General features: G+C 56.4%; 1 protein-coding gene across 3 annotated transcripts; it reads left to right on the top strand.

The window, feature by feature from the left end:
• The first annotated feature begins 634 nt into the window (after window positions 1–634).
• ARRDC2 (arrestin domain containing 2) lies at window positions 635–8,874 on the top strand. Of its 3 annotated transcripts, none has more exons than XM_020911893.2 (8): window positions 635–1,131; window positions 4,789–4,855; window positions 5,108–5,255; window positions 5,761–5,863; window positions 5,952–6,208; window positions 6,574–6,736; window positions 7,017–7,174; window positions 7,720–8,874. In XM_020911893.2, the coding sequence occupies exons 1-8, from the start codon at window positions 873–875 to the stop codon at window positions 7,771–7,773; spliced, it is 1,209 nt and encodes a 402-aa protein (XP_020767552.1). In that variant the 5' UTR covers window positions 635–872; the 3' UTR covers window positions 7,774–8,874. The 3 variants fall into 3 exon arrangements, with proteins under 3 accessions (XP_020767552.1, XP_070318015.1, XP_020767551.1); XM_070461914.1 differs by lacking the exon at window positions 635–1,131 and adding an exon at window positions 3,847–4,436; XM_020911892.2 differs by lacking the exon at window positions 635–1,131 and adding an exon at window positions 4,322–4,695.
• Window positions 8,875–18,484: the final 9,610 nt, after the last annotated feature.

Raw genomic sequence — 18,484 nt, 5'->3', positions numbered from 1 at the left:
CTGGGGGTGATAAGTGGGACACAAGAACAAGAAGGATCCGGGGAGGTGTCGGTGGGCTGAGGTCAGACGTGGGTTCGAGTCCTGAGTCAGCCGCCGCCGGGCGCCTATGGGCAGCGGCTGCCCTTCTGGGGGGCCTCAGTTTCCCCTTCTGTAAGATCAGGTGCTGAAAACAGGGCACAGTGCTCACCCTTGGGGACACCCAGTCTGTTGGAGGAGGCACTACAGTGAACCCACCGCAGTCACAAACACAGCGGCCAGAGCCACACAGAATTAAGTCCAGAGCATGTTTCCGAGGAGGTGACATTTGGGGACGGAGACCTGGAGAAGGGCGTTCCTAGCAGCAACCGCCGGCGCAAAGGCCAAGAAGCGAGACCCGAGCTTGGTGTGTTTGGGGAACAACCAGATGATGGCAGGAAGGCCGGGGAGGAGCTGGGGCCGCGCCGGGTCCAAAGGTGCCGGGTAGGGGACGACTGTGTCCACTAGACAGACCCCGGGTGGTTGCCTCTGCTCCGCGCCAGCCACATCCGCCCCCGCCCGCCTCTGACTCAACGGCGCCTACCCTGCATAAACAGAACCCGCCCCGCCCTGGGGGGTAGCAAAGTCAAGCGCGCGGACACGCGGGCGGCACGTCCCCGGAGGCCCGAGCGCGTCACGAGGGCGGACACGGAGGACCAGGAAGTCAGCCAAGTACGCGCCGGCCCCGGGCCGGCGGCGTCCACACAGGTTCGCAGAAGCAGGAGAAAGCTCGGGAGGGGTGTCCGGCGCGGCGAAGACCAGCACCGAGAGCAGAGAGGCCGGCAGACGCTGCCCAGCAGCGCGCCGGGCGGAGCCGCGCTGGTACAGCATCCCCGCCGCCCGCCCTGGTCCCCGCCATGCGCCCTGGGGGCGTGCGCAGCTTCGCGCTGGAGCTGGCGCGGGGCCCGGACGACGCGTACCGCGGCGGCGAGCGCCTGTGCGGCCGGGTGCTGCTGGAGGTGGCGGCGCCGCTGCGGGTGCTAGCGCTCGAGGTGGCGGCGCGCGGCGGGGCGGTCACGCACTGGCTCGAGGGCCGAAGCGTGGGTGTCAACGCCGTGTCCAGCGACTACGCGGCCGCCGAGACGTACCTGCGACGGCGGCAGCTGCTGCTCCGAGGTGAGCCGCTCATCTCCCCCACCCCCGAGCCAGAATCCCCGCCACCGACCCCTCTTTTCAGGTCTGCTAGGACTCCCTTGACCTAGAGGATATGCGGTCGAGCCATGCCCCCTTCCTCGCCCCCGTATGGAGTCTGGGGTGTTACCAATCGCTTGTCCTCCAGATAGAGCAGCGAGGAATCAAATCCGCCGGACAAAGTTTTGGGTGAAGTGGAAAAGTAGTTTTACTGCTTTGCCAGGCAAAGGGAGACACACCTGGCTTCTACCTTGAAAAACGATGTCTCCACCCCAGAAAACTAGATGAGGGATTATATCGCAGTGGTTCAACACTGGGGGTCTTGATGACATTAAGGTGTGAGCAGGGCTTGCACGCCCTTAATCTCATCTCAGGTGGTCTTCTAATCTTTGTGAGCTTCTCAGTTCCATCTTGTCTCGGGTGGTTTCTTGGCTTCTCCCTTGATCAGCAACTGTTCAAATCCACCCTATGAAACTCAGGAAAGGTTATGGGGCTGGAGTCAAGAAATGGGGTCAGAAAGGCCTCTGTGCTTGGAAGCCCCACAGGACCCCCTTGGTTTCAGGGGATCCCTTGATGGAGCTAGGAGATCCTCCTCTGAACACCAGGACGCCTCGTTAGCCCCAGGCCTGGGGGCTCTGATTCCCAAAGAAGGCCCACGTCTCAACCCCCGCCAGTGCCCCTTACCAGTGTTTACATGAAGGGTTGTTTGCTGGATTGGGGATTTGGGTGGTGTTTGCAGGTAAGGGGTGGGAATACATCCCAGGCAGGGAGAAAACCTGGGGTAGGGTCAGATCAGGTTAGGAGTCTTGGACATGTCCCTGCTTGCTCTGAGCCTCCGTCCTCCTCCCTTAGGCCATACGGCCAGTTGAGAGCGAAAGTAGGGGAGGGCAGGGACAAAGAGTAAGTCTGTGCTCTAGCACCTGCTGAGTGACTGAAGAGGGTGTTGGCCTCCCTCGGCTGCCCTGGCCACTTCTTCAGGGAAGGCAGACCTCACCATACCCATCTGCAAGATGGGTAGAAACAGGATGCAGCTCAAATCTGGCTCCCTGCCCACAGCACCCTTACTTCCGGCCCTGCACACACTAGATGCTTTGCCTACAGACTTACTGCTTTGTCCAAACAGCCGCCAGGTGTGGGAGGCTCTCGCCTGATGCTCTGTGTAAACCATAGCTGGCATGGAATGAAGCAAGAAGGGGCCCTGTAGGCACTTCCCTTTCCTTGAGACTCAGGGACATCGGAGCCGATCTCACCCTCCAGCCCTCCTGCTCCCACTCACTGGTAGCTTCTTTAAGATACTGGAGGAGTGAAGCAGAGTTGCTGTGACTTCCGCTGAGTCCCTGCTCGTCTCTGGGGGAACCCATCTGTGAAATGGACTGAGGACCCTGGCTCAGAATGGACCTTCCCAGGATTACCCTGGCGGTCCAGTGGTTAAAACTCTTGAGCTTCCATCGCAGGGGGCGTGGGCTTGATATCTGGTACCTGGTCACGAAACTAAGATCCCACAAGTCTTGTGTGACCAAAAAGAAAGCATGAGCCATCCCATCCCCCCAAGGTCACTCTATTCCCTGCCTCCTCCTGGGCCTATGGCCTCCTGCCTTCTTTCTAGGCTTCACTTGGCCCTGGGAGAAGGTCCTAGTGCCTTATTTCAGCCCCGGAGCCCTTCACCAGGCTGATCACTGAGTGGACAGCCTCTACCCCTCTCTACCGGTTTGCCCTGACCTCTATCACTGACTGGGTATGTCAATTATGGCCGCCTCCCCCTGGGGGTGTCTTGGCCTCAGCTGGGGTTCCAGCCAGGCTGAGCCAGACTCAGAAGGCATGGCCAAGGTAGGGGGTTTTAAGACTTCCTAAAGGAAATCAGCCCTGAATATTCATTGGAAGGACTGATGCTGAAGCTGAAGCTCTGATACTTTCGCCTCTTGATGGGAAAAGCCAACTCATTGGAAAAGACCCTGATGCTGGGGAAGGTTGAGGGGAGGAGGAGAAGGGGGCAACAGAGGATGAGATGATTGCATGACATGAGTTTGAGCAAACTCTGGGAAATAGTGAAGGGCAGGGAAGCCTGGTGTCCTGCAGTTCATGGGGTCGCAAAAAGTTGTATACGACTTCGGGACTGAATAAGGTAGGGGGTTCAAGCAGCAATGTATGACGCTGCCACAAGAGGGCGCATGCGCTTCGCAGATCGCGTACAGGCAGCTTCCAACTTGGAAACCCTACTTAAGGTTGTCTGTGGAAACTGAGGTCCAGAGAGTGGTTACCGTCCCAAAGGCATACCGCAGCCCTGAACCCGGGGATTCCGTGAGCTTCCCCGGCACTTGGCTCTGTCTGTGAGGGGACGAGCTGGGTCAAAAGAGCAAACAGAAGTTTGCGGAGGCAGGGAGGGTGGGGAGTGGGGGATGGAGAGGGCGGGAGCTGAAGTTTGGAAAGGAACGTGGGGCAAAAGCGCAGAGGCGCCGCTGAGTGAGGCAGGGTGTCAGGGGCGGGCGGATGAGTCGGGAGAGAGGCTCTGGGAGGGGTCGAGTAGGGCTACACCGCGATTCGTGCACAACTCTCTGAGGTCGCGACTGATTTTCTTCTGGCTCTACAAACGTGGAAACTCAGGCTCCGAGATGTCATTAAACCAGGTCACCCAGCTGAGCGGGTTTCAAATCATGGTCAGGCGCCCAGTGTTGGAAGGCCCCAACCACTTCTTCCTCCCTCCCCCATTGCACGGGGTGGAGGCGGGGTGGGCGGGCCGAGCTGAGGCCCGAGGTAGTTAGTCCTAGGCTCTCGGGGACCTGGCCGTTCCCTCCAGCTCCGGCTGGACATGCACCGAGTCACGTCTGCAAGTGGCGGCCGGTAGATGATTAAGCCGGCGGCAGAACGTTCTTGCTAGGTGACCTGGCCTCGGTTTTTCCTGTTCGCCCCTGCAGTCTGAGAGATGCTTGTTCTGTGCCGCGACGCTTGTCTCATCCCAGAGTCCCAGAGAGTAGCAGGGGTAGAAGGCCGCCAGCCGCAAACCGAGGCTTTTGTTATTTTGCTCCAAGCCTGGGCAAGACCACGCCTCTTGCCGCGCCATTGGCGTGTTCCCTTCCGGGGGCGGGACCTGCGTCTCGCCCCGCCCCTCCCGCCGTATAAATGCGGCGCCGGCGCAGGCTGTGAGGAGTCTTTGGCCCGACCTTCGAGTGCGCCTGCGTGCGCCTGGTGGGCTCGCGCCCTGGGCTGCAGCCGTCGAGCCGCCGCGCCGCGGGTTCGAAGCCAGGGGCCGCGCGCCGCGAGTTCGTATCCCCGCGGCGATGCTGTTCGACAAGGTGAAGGCATTCGTGGTGCTACTGGATGGTGCTGGCGCGGGCTCTGAGCCCGTGTTCAGCGGCGGCCAGGCAGTGGCCGGCCGAGTGCTTCTGGAGCTAGCGGGCCCAGCGCGAGTGAGCTCCCTGAAGCTGCGCGCGCGGGGTCGCGCCCATGTGCACTGGACCGAGTCGCGCAGCGCGGGCTCGAGCACGGCGTACACGCAGAGCTACAGCGAGCGCGTGGAGGTTGTGAGCCACCGTGCCACGCTGCTCGCGCCAGGTACCAGCCGGGGGACGCCTGTGCTGCGCTTGCTCTGTGCTCCGGGAGCGCCTTCGCAGCCACTGAGCCTCCCCCTCTTACTCCTACCTGCAGGCACTGGAGAGACCACAACGCTGCCTCCTGGGCGTCATGAATTCCCATTCAGCTTCCAGCTGCCACCGTAAGTCTTGCGGGGTGCAGGATTGTGGGGGAGCCTCTAAGTGTCCCTAAGTCTGCAGCCCCTTCCAGGTTTGGGACTCCACTGCTCGGTATCTGGGGGCCACTGAGACCCCAGATTGTCTTCCTGGGAGGCCCCCCAGAGTGTCTCCTGTCTCTCATCCCCCAGAGCCTTTGGGGATCTCCCACCTGGGTGTCTCTGGGTCTTACCTTCCCCCCCTCCCCCCCTCCCCCCCCCCCCCCCCCCCCCCCGCAGGACGCTAGTGACTTCCTTTGAAGGCAAACACGGCAGTGTCAGATACTGCATCAAAGCCACCCTCCACCGGCCCTGGGTCCCTGCCCGTCGGACGAGGAAGGTGTTTACTGTCATTGAGCCTGTGGACATCAACACACCGGCTCTCCTGGTGAGTGGCTGCCCTTGGTGGGTTGGGGGCACTGCGGGCAAGGTCCTGGCTACATGGTGATTGGCTGCTCATTCCTCCCTTCACAAAGTGGGGGTCACAGCTGAGCCCTGGCAGGGAGGGAGGCAGGCCAGGGAATGTCAGTGGAGCTAGGTGCGAGAACCAGCTGCACCAGTTTGCTCTGTGGCTCTGTGTGAGTGTCTCACCCTCTCGGAGCCTCCCACGCATCCCTCGTCTGTGAAAGGGGGCACAATCAGATCTTACAATAATAATGGCTTACCGAGCACTCATTAACACACTTAGTGCCGGCTTGTTCACTTGTTTTTAGCTTGATGAGATGGGTCACATTCCTGGATCCATTTTGCAAACAGCCTGTTAGAAACCAGGATGCTAGGCCCTGCCCCAATATCTTCCTTCAGCTGAGGGTGGTTTAGAAGCTCCACAGGGTCTGTGGTTGGTACAAGGGAATCCGTTTCACATCCTTTTCCTCCCCCCAACCCCCAACCAGGCCCCTCAAGCCGGAGCTCGGGAAAAGATCGCCCGATCCTGGTACAGTAACCACGGCCTTGTCTCCCTCTCAGCCAAGATCGACCGCAAGGGCTACACTCCAGGTAACAGGTGGGAGGGCCTGGATTGGGAAGAAGACCAGCGTCAAGGTTGCAGGTGGGGAAACTGAGGCCCTGTGGTTTCACCTAACAGGTGAAGTGATCCCTGTCTTCGCTGAGATCGACAACGGCTCCACGCGCCCCGTGCTGCCTCGGGCAGCCGTGGTCCAGACCCAGACCTTCATGGCACGAGGTGCCCGCAAACAGAAGCGAACCGTGGTGGCTAGTCTCTCGGGGGAGCCTGTGGGCCCCGGGCGGCGGGCACTGTGGCAAGGCCGGGCTCTGCGGATCCCTCCTGTGGGTCCTTCCATCTTGCACTGTCGCGTGTTACACGTGGACTACGCCCTCAAGGTAGAGTATCCTCTGAGGCCGGGGTGGTTGCATTTGCTGTGTCCTTGATGCTGGGAAAGATTGAGGGCAGGATGAAAAGAGGGAGACAGAGAATGAGATGGTTGGATGAGATCACTGACTCAATGGACATGAGTTTGAGCAAACTCAGGGAGATAGTGAAGGACTGGGAAGCCTGGCATGCTGCAGTCCATGGGGTCACAGAGTTGGACACAACTTAGTTACCGAACAGCAGCAACAACCAGCCTGGGGCCCCCCTCCCTCCTTGAGGCTAGAGCTGGGACCGCTGGGCCTCCTCCTATAAGAAGGAGCGTGTGGCCAAGGCTGCCCGGGTGGCTGGTCTTCTGTATCATGGCGCTTCCCTCCAGGTCTGCGTGGACATCCCGGGCTCATCCAAGCTGCTCTTGGAGCTCCCACTGGTCATCGGCACCATCCCCCTGCACCCTTTCGGCAGCCGCTCATCCAGCGTGGGCAGCCATGCCAGCTTCCTGATGGACTGGGGGCTGGGGGTCCTGCCAGAGCGTCCTGAAGGTGAACTCTGCCTCCTGCTGTGGGTGGGCATGGGTGGGAGAGAGGCGAGGGCCTGGCTGACTCTTTTCCCCTCCAGCCTCGCTTGCTGCCCCCATCTCTAGGAGTGCTCCGAAACAATCATGTTGGCAACCGGAGTCCCCCCGCCAAGAATCCTAATCCAAGGGCACACAGCCCAGTAGCCCCAGAACTGGCACACGCCAGCTCCACCTGGCCATTGCCCCCAATTCTGGGGCTCCCCTCCTCCTCCCCCAGCCTCACCCACCCTGTCTGTCAATTCTAGCCCCTCCCGAGTACTCCGAAGTGGTGCCCGACGAGGAGGTGGCAGCCATGGAGCAGAGCCTCTTGCCACTACTGCAGGACCCTGACGTGAGCATGGAAGGCCCCTTCTTTGCCTACATCCAGGAGTTCCGCTACCGCCCACCGCCCCTGTACTCCGAGGTGAGCTTAGGGGCTCGAGAAGCCCCTGTGCCTTTCCAAGGCCCTGGGAGCCAAGAGGAGGGGAAGGAACCACAGGTGAATCTTCAGTAATGATAGAACTCCTAGGGACTTCCCTGGTGGTCCAGGGAGGAATCCACCTTCCAAGACGGGACGAGGGTTTGATCCCTGGTCGGGCCGGTAGGATCCCACATACTGTGAGGCAGTCAAGCCCATGCATCCCAACTACTGAGTCCTCGAGCCTCTACTTGAGAGCCCGAGGGCTGCAAACTGCAGAGCCCACACGCTCTGAAGCCTGCACCATCTCAACTAGAGAGAAGCCTGTGGGCAGCAATTAAGACCCGATGCAGTCAAAACTAAATTTCTTCTGTTGTAAAGTGATAGCGCATCTTCTCCATCCCGTTCAGGGCCTGAACCCACTTTGCATCTCGATCTTTTCCTCAGTGTTGCTCCCTAATCTAGTCTGAGAGTGGAGATCAGGAGGATGGGGTGGGGGTGTTTCTGAGCCTCCAGGGCCTCCTAAGACTTGATGGGATCATTTCTGGCAGGAGGATCCAAACCCACCCTCTGAGGCCAGGAGGCCCCGCTGCATGACCTGCTGAGTGTCAAGTGGAAACGTCAAAGAATAAGGTGTTTACACATGCTTCCAGCCACCACGGACATAGCAAGGAGTGGCTGGATGAAGAACAGACTGGGCTGACTACATTGAAGTTGGGGAAACTGAGTCTCAGAACAAAACAGGGCCATTCCAACATCACACAGAGGAAGAGCCAGTCTGGAGTCTTGACATATCTGGACTGGCCCTCATAAGGTACCAGATACCCACAGTAGGATCTGAGAAACCATTCAACCTGTCTGTGTTGGCCTGTGTTCCCTCAGAAGCCTCCAGTCTGGGAGCGACAGAACCAGACATAAATACTTCCAGACCCACAGGACCAAAGGAAAGGACCCAGAGCTGGGAGAGTCCAGAGAGGGAGCGGAGAAGGCTTCCTGGGGAAAGGGCATTTTAGCTAAGGCTTTGATGTGTGAATAAGAGCTTGGTAGGCAGGTAAGCGAGAGGAAAAGTCGAAGAAGGTCCGAGCTGACTGATGTTTGGAGACCATCCCCTTCATCTTTGGAGTGGGGTTCAGAGAGCAAATGCCTCAGTCGAGGCCATACTGCAAGGTCCGGGAGGAAAGAGGGCCCAGGAATGAGGCATTCAGGAAAGCAGGTCATCAGGGCTGTGTGGGGCTGAAGGGTGGCAGGTGCAGCGACTCCAGCCTTAAAACCTTTGACAACCAGAGACTCCTGCCCCAGACTGGAGTGCCTGGGCCCCTCCTCACACTCCAGGACATGAGCACTGCCTGGGTACTGCATGGCCTGAAAAACACAGGTTCGAAGGAGGATAGACAAGACCAGCTACATAACTTGCAGAATGAAAACGTGGGGCTACTTGTTCAGGAATTGAGAATTTCAAGACAGGGACAGCAGAGCATTAAACCAGGCTATGGGGACAGAGGTCAGCCTGGGGGGCAGAGAAGGGCCACAGTATGCTTCTGAACACCCCCTGTGTCCCAGAGGGACAATATGATGGGGCAGCTGGACAAGCCTCCAAGTGCAGAGACCCGGCTGAGGCAGGGCCCCCGCCTGGGACTCCACCTTTCTGATAAGCCTTAAGTTGTTCTCTTTTGTACATTTTTTAAAAAAATAAAAATCACAGAGGAGCTTAGGCTTAGTGGTTTATTGCCCCAGGTGCTGAGGAGGTTGGGTGGCCTTGACCACCATCTTGGGTCTGGATCGCAGATGAAATTCCAGGCCGAGGTGGGTTGAGGGGCCCATTGACCAGAAGGTGAAGGTGAGGCCCGAGGGCACAGAGGGAGACCGACACCACATCTCTCCCTTTAGTGTAGTTGCAAGGCTGGGAGCAAAGCTGGTGGAGGCCTCATGCCTCATCTGTCTCCACAGAATGGAGCTGAGCAGGTGGGAGCGGGGCCAGATGCAGGAGGATCCTGCCTGTCTGTGGAGTCTGGGCTGTTTTTGCTTCTGTTGTCATTGTTGAGTCAGTCTTGTCTGACTCTTTGCAACTCCATGGACTGTAGCCTGCCAGGCTCCTCTCTCTGTCCATGGGATTTCCCAGGCAATCATACTGGAGTGGGTTGCCATTTCCTTCTCCAGGGGCTCTTCCTGACCCAGGGATCGAACCCACTTTTATTGAGATTCAATTCATTTGCCATTTGTAAGTGTGCTTACATTTAGGACCTTTCTAATACTTTGCCACCATCACCTGTAATTCCCAATTATGCTCATCAGCCCCAAAGGAGACCCTGTCTCCACGAGCTGTCACTCCCCATTCCTCCTCCCTCAACCCCAGGCAAACACTCATCTGCTTTCTTTGGTCTCTGAATTTGCCTGTTCTGGACATTTCATGTAGATGAGCTCATCGAATATGTGGCCTTTTTTGTCTGGCTTCTCTCACTCAGCATGAAGTTCAGCCACTTTTGTTAAAACAGGAATCCATGCTTCGGTCCTTTTGATGGCCAAATAATATTCCATTGTGTAGATGCACCAAGTTTTATTTATCCACCCAGCCCCTGTTGACGAACGTTTGTGTCATCCCCACCCCCTGATAATTGAGACTCAGGTGGCTGTGGCTGTGCTTCTGCAGGGTTCGTTTGAGCACCCACAGAGCTGTAGGTTAGCTAGCAGCCCAGAGTGGCCACGGGTGGGGCTGAGGGGCAGGACTGAGGCCCGGGGGGGCCCTGGAGCAGGACACTGGGAGCTCAGTGTTCAGGCTTTGCTCTCTGTGATGATGGGTTCAGAAGGCACTTGCCTCTGAACCTCAGTTTCCGCATCTGAGACTGTAGGACACGTCCTCGTCACATTAATCACTCTCCTCCCTGGTCTAAATTTAGGCCCTGATTCCCAACATCTCCTAGTCTTGGGGTTCACCCAGTCTTCCCAGTCCAGCAGTATCTGCCCTGGGTAGCTGATTGCCCATCAAGCTTGGAACTTGTCAGACTTGGGGTTCCTGGGGGTCCAGTGGCAGGGGGGAGATGTTCCTACAGCACAGTTACCCAGATCCCCAAACGGCAGCCTCAGGTGGGGCTGAGTTCCCCATCAGCTGGATTTTGGAAGACGCCAGATCGCAGTTTCCAGATTCATGTTCCCAAACTAAGAAGTCTAAGGTGTTTATTGCAACAGTGGATGTGGGCACACTTCTATGAAACGTTCCCCCAGGGGGCTTGGGAGGACAAGCTACCTCGTGTCCCCAGGACTCCTGCGTCTGCAACTCTCTGGAACCTGATCCCTAAAGGAGGCGGATTTTCTGATTCGGATAAATAACAAGCAGCATGGAGCTAGGCCAGGCAGTGCAGAATTCAGGGAACTCCCTGGATGTTGAGTGGGGCCCACAGAGTATAGAGGAGTGTGGCCAAATGTTCTTCTGAAATAAAATCCCTCGCCTCCTTGGTCCTCTAAGACCACTACCCACCTCTCCTTCCAGTTTCCCCCTGCATCCCTGGCTGCTACTCAAACACCCCAAGCTGACTCCCACTTCAGGGGCTTCACACATGCTGATCCTTCTGCTAAAAAGCTGTTCCCTATAGCTGGCCCCTCTTTACAATGTAGCCTTAAATTTCAGGGATAGCCCAACCTAAAGTCACCACTCCTCATCATTCCCTCCCCCATCTCCCTCACCTATGTTTTCTTTGCCTTCCTCAGTCTCTGAAATTTGTACTTAGACATTCACTTGTTTTGGCTGAGACTTTGAGAGCCGGGCTAAGGCAGGGGTATATCTGGGGACCCAGCACACAGCAGGTATGAGTGCCTGGAGGGGATTCCCCATCTACTCTGGTGTGAACAAAGACTCTGATGGGGGTAGGAGTGTCACTGCTTCACGTTTATTCCCAGGACCCCAGAGAATCAGAGCTGTCACCGGTTTAGAGTCGAGGCCAGGTCTCCCTCTGTCTCTCACTGCTGTCTTTCTCTCTGCTTCTGCCTCTCGCACCATCTTTGCCTCCCCCATCTCCGCCTCTTCCTGTTGCTCTCCCACTGGCTCTTATCCTCTCTGTCTGACTTGCCATCTCTGCATCTCTGTCTCTCTCACTCTCTGCCTCTCTTGGTCACCATCTGTCTCTCTGTCTCTGACCCTTTCACCATCGCTCTCCTGCCCTGGCCGGGCCAGGCCCGGGGCATGGGGTGACAGGCAGGCCGGGCGCCTGCTGCTTGTTTTCCGCCCTCACTGGCAGCAGGCCCAGCCGGGCTGCCGCTCAGGAATCCTCCAGCCACCAGGCCCAGCCACCACCAGCCTCTCCTCCCAGCACATTCTGTCCCGAGCAGGCAGTACTGGGGGCGGGCGGGCAGGGGGCATGTTCCTGCCCGGCTCCAGTTACAGGACAGCCCGTCCTGGTAGCCCTGCTCCCCACCAGCGCTGCCCCCTAATGCCTCCCCTCCTTGCTCTGGGCTTAGATCTTCTTGAATGGGGCCCCCTCCAGCCAGTCCCCGCCTCAGGAACCCTGCACGCGCCAAGGCTTCCGTCTGGGGCTCCCTCTCACCTTCCAGTCCCGTGGCCAGAGCACCTCCTTAGTTGCCTTCCCCTGCTCTGATGCATCTGCTTTCTGATCTTCGCCCTTCCCAGAGTTATATATTTGTATGTTTAGGGTGTTTGTTTTTGGCTTTGCCACATGGCATGTGGGATCTTAATTCCCTGATCGGGGATCAAACCCTTACCCTCTTCATTGAAAGCACGGACTCTTAACCACGGGACCACCAGGGAAGTCCCATATCTGTTGATTTACAAGTCTGTTACCCCAGGACCCCACTATATCCGCAGTGCCAGGCACACAAATTAGGGCTTGGTGACTATTTTAGAGTTGATGTCGTCAGCCTGAATTCTGGCTCAGACACATGACTCCTCAACTCCTCAGCCTGCCTGACCCACCCCGGCCCCTGCCTCCTTCTGCCCCTGCTTTTCCCACCCCACCCCTCACACACCAGGAATCTCCCAGTTCTCCGGCTGTTGCCCAGGGAATTCCCGTGCCGCCAGAGACAACTTTTTCCAACAAGGGGGTAGGTCTGCCTGTCCTTCAGGCCCACTGGGCTTTGCACATGGGGGCAGCCACGAGGCGCACACACACACACACAAGCAGAGACACACAAACGGGCCCGTGAACTCGAGCACACGCAACTGGGAGACCACTAACACGGACCCTCCAACACGTGCCTAACAGGTCTGCCAGCAGTGACCACACCGCAGCGCTGGGCACTCACGGTCCTGGTTGAGGGTGTGTGGGGTGTTCACGTGTGGAGTCCCTCAACTCTGAGGAGGCTGTGGCTTCTTTGCAGGGGGGACAGGATGTGGGATTTGAGTCCACGCCAGCGTGCACTCCACCTTGTCCACACACATCTCTGCCCTTGCCTCCCTGGCCCAGGAGTCACCCCCCCCCCACCTTGTTTTGATGTTCGGGGAAGGCCAGGAAAGTCCCCAGAAAGCATCGGGCCGGGCAAGGGGCCCAGGAGGAAGTGGTGACTCAGCCGGCGGCCATCAGCGCCCGCCGCGCTGTGCTGCCCCATCTCAAGGGAATCAGAGAACAAGAAAGGATGCGGGCAGGGGCGCATGGTAAACAGGACCTCTAAACAGTGTGTGCGGTGGGAGGGCAGTGCCTGGATGGCCCCTCGGTGCTCCTGCATCTCAGCCGTGCTGAGTCCAATTCACAGGTAGAAAAACTGAGGAAAAGAGAGCAGGTGACTTGGCCCAAGGCTCCCCAGCCAGGATGCAGCAGGCATCCTGGGACGCAGGGGACCCCTGAGTCCTTGGCAAAATGGTCCTGAGGGCATCTACTCTTCCTGCACACATTTTGGTGGGCAGAAGGAGCCAGGTCCACTTCCTGCTTCCAGATGCAGACAGGTGACCAGGTCTGGCCAATCAGAGGTTTTTGTCACCACAGACTCAGGGATTGGTTCAGGGATGGGCGTGTGAATGTGGCTGGGCCAATCACCGTGGGGCTTTGGAGTCTCCGTGGAGGTGACAACAGGGGCCCTCTTTACCAGTCATGACAAGGACAGCAGAACAGTCTGGAGGACCACAAACTGCCCCCACCCTGTGAAGTCAGGGTGGGGCCAGATGGAAAGGAGGAGGGCTGGAGCGTCTTGGGAGGGCTAGCAGCAGGGGAGGACATTGGAGTTGGGGCTTTGATGGGTGAAGAGGAGTTTGCCAGGGCGCTCGAGAAGAACATCCCAGGCTAGGGCACAGCCTGTGCAACCCTAGCAGGCAAGAGAGAGCCAAGCATGTCCTTAGCCATCCTGGTGGCTCAGGGACAGCTGTAGTTGTGTTTGTTTATTTGCTCCTGGGCTGGGTCTTTCCCCAACCCCCAGAAGGTGAGAACTCCAGAAGCAGGTCTGCTTTATCAGCTGCCGAAGCCTCATTAATGTTTGTGATGGGGAGGGCACTCCTTGGGGGGCACAGAGGGATGGAAGGGGGAGAGTGAGTGGTGAATGGGAGGATTGGATTCATGGGGCAGGAGAGCCTGGAGTTGTGTGGGGGTGGCCCTAGAAGCCAGGAGGCTCCAGGCAGGAAGGGGCAATTCCCTGTCTGTGAATCCTGGACTTCCAGGGATGGTGCTCTAGTGGGCAGCAAGTTAGAGCTCCGGGTCTGGGCTCCAGGCACTCTCTCTTCCTTCCTGTGTGACCCTGGGCTAGTGACAGCACCTCTCTGAACCTGTTTCCTCCCCTGGCGTCTGATCTCACTGGAGGTCAGGGTCAGTACTGGGGTACAGAGTGGGTGCAGGATCTGCAGGGCTGGATGGGGAAGGGTTGCTGAAGCAGTGGGGGAGGGGCTGGGCCTGTCCAGAACGTTCCATCAGCAGTTCCCAGCCACTTTGAAAACAGGAAGCCGGCTCTCAAGGGAGCCCCCAGCAGTGTTTCCTGAGCCTCCTAGTGACGCAGGCTGGGGCTGTGCACACACACGTCTGTGTACACAGGCGGCGGGGAGATAGGTGGAGCCACCAGCGTGCGCAGCACGTGCGTGTGCTTGGGTGCCTGTCTCGTCTGTGGCATTGCTCGGAGGCGTGTCCCACACGTGTGCCAAGTTGTGTGTACTCAAATGCGATCTGCACCTCAGTCAATGTGGGAAGCAGATGTGGGCTGACTGGTGCATTTGTGAGTCTGGGTTCAGGTGTTACGCGTGGGTGTCCATCAGCAGTGGGCACTGGTGTGCCCTGGCAAGCACTAATTTGTACTGGAGGGTACTGGCTTGTGCAGGCTTGTGTCAATATAGGCAGGCAGATAGGAGCCTATTTCGTCCAGGCCTCGGAATCCCCAGGCAAGTCCTGATTCAGCTGTCAGTGGTCTCTCTGGATACCATCTCTTCCCTGCTCCAAATTTAAGGCCCTGCAAAGCCCATGTGATGCCTTCACTCTCCTTTCCTTCTATCTCCCACTCACACATCAGCTCCTGGCCTACCTGCCTCCTTGCTGTTCCTATAGGCTACCAAATATGTTGCTGCCTCAGGGCCTTTGCACATGCTAATGCCAGCTACTTCCTTCCCTGCCTCCCCTTCTTTCCAATCTCAGGACACTGGCATTGGGCAAATCACGCCCTCTCCTGATTCTCAACTATCTCCCTCTCCTCCCCCACTTTGACCACTTCCCTCTGCATCCTAGGATGAGTGGCCTCCCTCTATAAACCTCAGTTTATTCTCCTGTAACTTGGGGCCAGTCTTGGTGTGACCTCACTCACTCATTGAGAAAGTGAAGAAGCTTGGACTCAAATTTGGACTGGCCGGATCCCAGAGGCTTTGTCCTTGCCCATATTAAGTGAGAAAAAACAGCTGAGGGTTGGGGACAGTCTAGGTCACTCACTCACAGGGGCCAAGTGGGGCCAAACTGTGGCCTTCCGTGGGTCATGTTCCTGGGATATCTTTTTCTTGCTCACAAACTTCTACTCATCCTTTAAAACCCCATCTCCAATATCCCTTTGCTCTGACCTAGTTCTGACCTCATGGACTAAGGGCATTTGTATCTGACCATGTCTACCCCCCCAGACAGGTCAGGGCTGAGGCCTCTCAGGAGCTGAGCATCACCCAGACAGGTATGCAGGACCATGTTTCTCACATGCTGACTTCCTGGAGCTGGCTCAGGTCCCCCAGCCATGCCTGATTCCCCTGCCTCCTGCTGGCTTATCACCCTCAGGACCTGCCAAACTCAATAGTTTAGAAGAGCAGGCAAAACTTTTCCATTCCACCAAGAGGTCTCTGTGTTCTGGAAATTCCCCTTCCAGAAGATGCCTGGAAGAGGCCTCCAGCCCCTCTGGCCTTGGTTCACATCCGCCCCATGCCAGGCTGATTCATTTGAGAAATGAACCCAAGACAGTCCAAGACACAGGCAATGTGGTGGGGGTTTCTCACTGGTGTCCCCAGGGCAGCCTTGGGAGCTAAGAAGCAAGGCTCAGATAGCATGCCCTACACACCTTCCCCAAAGCCCCTGCGGTCCAGTGTGGCCCGCCCCCACAGCCTCCGTCACAGCAGACGTAGTTAGTCCCACCCCAGGGCCTTTGCACTTGCTGTTCCTCCTGCCTGGATAGCCCTTCCCTCACGCCTCACAAGACCTTTCCTTTCTCCTTGAGGTCTAAGTTCAAACATCCCTTCCATAGAAGCCCTGGCCTCCCCGATCAAATCTGCCCTGCCTCATTCTCTCTGTTAGCCCTTCTTTTGCGCTGCTGACAATTCACAATTACAGTGCATTTGAGGGTTCATGGTTGTCCTCCACCTCCCTCTGTCCTGGGACCTCTGAGAGGGCAGGGCTGTGTTACGCGGCAAGTGTCCAGTGAACATGCGGTAACAAAGGAGAATGCAAGAACCCAGAGGATGTCTCCCTAAGGGAGAGTCCCCGGCCTCCCCCCTGGCCTCCACATCTCTGCTGCCTCCCTCTCCCAGAGCTTGCTTGGTGTTTGGGGGAGAGGGGAGGTGGGGAGAACAGTCACTCACACACTGGCCTCTCATAAAACCCTCCCCATTATGATCCAGAACCCCCTTTCCTTCCAGACTCCAGGCCCAGAAAGATCCTTATTTTGGCCTCCTCAGCTCATAGCATGAGTGGGAAATCCAAGGTCAGCAGAGGTTCTGCATCCAGGCTGAGCAGGCCCCTCCTCTCTTCACTCACGCTCTAGCCATAGCTCCCCATCACCCTCCAGAGGAATCCAGCTCTTCAGCTCAGGGTTCAGGGTCCTGCCTGAGTGTGCCAAGATCCTTTGTTTTTTCCTCTGCCTAATTCTCAGTCACCCTTTAGATCTCAACTTGGTTGCATTTCCCAGTGTTTTCTTTTTAATTTTGCTTTATCTATTTTTGGCTGCACTGGGTCTTCATTGCTCTGCACGAGATTTCTCTAGCTGCAACGAGAGGAGGCTGCTCTCTAGTTGCAGCGTGTGGGTTTCTCGTTGCAGCGGCTTCTCTTGCTGCAAAGCACAGTCTCTAGAATGTGGGGGCTTCGGTAGTTGTGGTGCATGGACTTAGTTGCCAAGAGGCATGTGAAATCTTCCCAGATCAGGGATGGTTGGTAGGCAGATTCTTAAACACTAGACCAAGAGAGAAGTCCCACGTGCCAGTACTGACTGTTCACACAGTCTCAGGATACACTGACTAAGGTCAGAGACCAAATATTCACTGCACCCAGCACCCAGTACATCAGGCTGAATGCTACTCATACTTGCAATGGTATATGAACATTACAGACCACTGCACTTGTTTTTGCACAGTATATGAACATCAGAAACTGTTAAGCTCATTGTTGGCTCAGTATATGAACGTCATATACTGCTGACCACTAACAGGATAGTATAGGGAACAGCAACTGCTTGGGAGCTTAGATCAAAAGTCGACAAGCTTTTTCTATTAATGGCCAGATTATGAATTTTCTCAGTTCTGCCAGCCATACAGCATCTCTTGCAACTAGTCAATTCAGCTCTCTTGAAATCAGCCACAAACAACACTCAAATGAGTGAATGTGATTGTAAAACTTTATTTATGCAAATTAAAATTTGAATTCCATGTAGTTTTTTTGTTTGGTTTGTTTTTTATTTGGCTGCACTGGGTCTTAGCTGTGGCCCATGAGGGGTCCAGTCCCCTGACCAGGGATTGAACCCAGGCTGCCTGCACTGGGAGCTCAGAGTCTTAGCCACTGAACCATAGAGAAGTCCCCTCGTGTAGTTTTCATGGGTCACATATCTTCTTTTGGTATGTTTTCAATCATGGGGAAATGTTGAAGCCCTTTCTAGGTCTGGCCAGAGCTGCAGTTTGCCAGTCCCTGGATGAGGCACAGGAGAGGTGTCCCTAGATGGGTAACGAAGTATCAAAATTCATTGTTTACAGAGTATCAGAGTTCTGTTTAAAGTGCTTCCAGGTTTCCAGCTAAGAAACATTAGGGCAGGTTGATGACTAACAGTGTCTTATCATTGACAAGTAACAGGTATCAGGACTTCATGTTTACAAAGTATCAGTACAAAATGAGCAGGGATGGCTAATGAGGCGTCAGGATCTGCCTTTAAGTTGGAACCAGCCACTGGCCCTGGTACTGATGGAGTGCTGGCCAGATGGAGCGCTGCTGCCCATTCTCAGAATACTGTTTACCAAATATCCAGTGACAGGGGCTGGCCTCAGGGTATCGAGTCTCAGGGCAATCACACTGAGACTCGGGCACTGTGACAACAATGCTAGACACCAGCTGTTTACAGTGACATGAGACCGGCTGTTTACAGGAGACCAGCCGCCCCGCTTCCGGATGCAGGAATCCAGATGGTGGGAGAGGCTCCTCCTGTTTGCAGAGAGTCCTGGTCTAGGGACACCTCTCCTGTGCCAGGAGCCAGAGTGAGAAAAGTGCCTCCAACCCAGGCAAGGTGGGGCTTTGGCTCATGCAAACACCCTCTCCCCACCTCCTCCCCCACCCCCACCCCTGTCCTCAGGCTAGGCTCTTCGGGGGGAAGAATTGAGTGAGTACTAAGGCACTGGTCTCATTGTCCCACTTGAATTCTCCTTCTGCCCATCCTTGGCTGTGCCATCAATTAACCTCTCTGGGCCTCCATTTACTTATCTGTAAAATGGGCACAATGATGGATTAGGGTTCCATTAAGGTACAAGATACCCAGTTAACTTTAAATTTCAGATAAATTTTTTTTTTTTTAATTTTAGTATTGTTGTTCAATCTCCAAGTCTTGTCTGAATCTTTGTGATCCCAGACTGCAACACGCTGGCCTCCCTGTCCCTCACCATATCCTGGAGTTTGCCCAAGTTCATGTCATTGAATCAGTGATACCATCCAACCATCTCACCCTCTGTTGTCCCCTTCT

Source organism: Odocoileus virginianus, chromosome 3 (assembly GCF_023699985.2).
Source record: "Odocoileus virginianus isolate 20LAN1187 ecotype Illinois chromosome 3, Ovbor_1.2, whole genome shotgun sequence".
Taxonomy (NCBI): domain Eukaryota; kingdom Metazoa; phylum Chordata; class Mammalia; order Artiodactyla; family Cervidae; genus Odocoileus; species Odocoileus virginianus.
Note: the sequence above shows the minus strand (reverse complement) of the source record. Positions and strands in the feature narration are given on the sequence as shown.

Bases quoted from the DNA above. Each gene is read 5' to 3' on its own strand.
- ARRDC2 (XM_070461914.1), top strand. From the start codon at position 4,067: ATGCTTGTTCTGTGCCGCGACGCTTGTCTCATCCCAGAGTCCCAGAGA. The intron at 4,856-5,107 runs GTAAGTCTTGCG...CCCCCCCCGCAG, and splicing joins TTCAGCTTCCAGCTGCCACC to GACGCTAGTGACTTCCTTTG. The intron at 6,209-6,573 runs GTAGAGTATCCT...GCTTCCCTCCAG, and splicing joins ACGTGGACTACGCCCTCAAG to GTCTGCGTGGACATCCCGGG.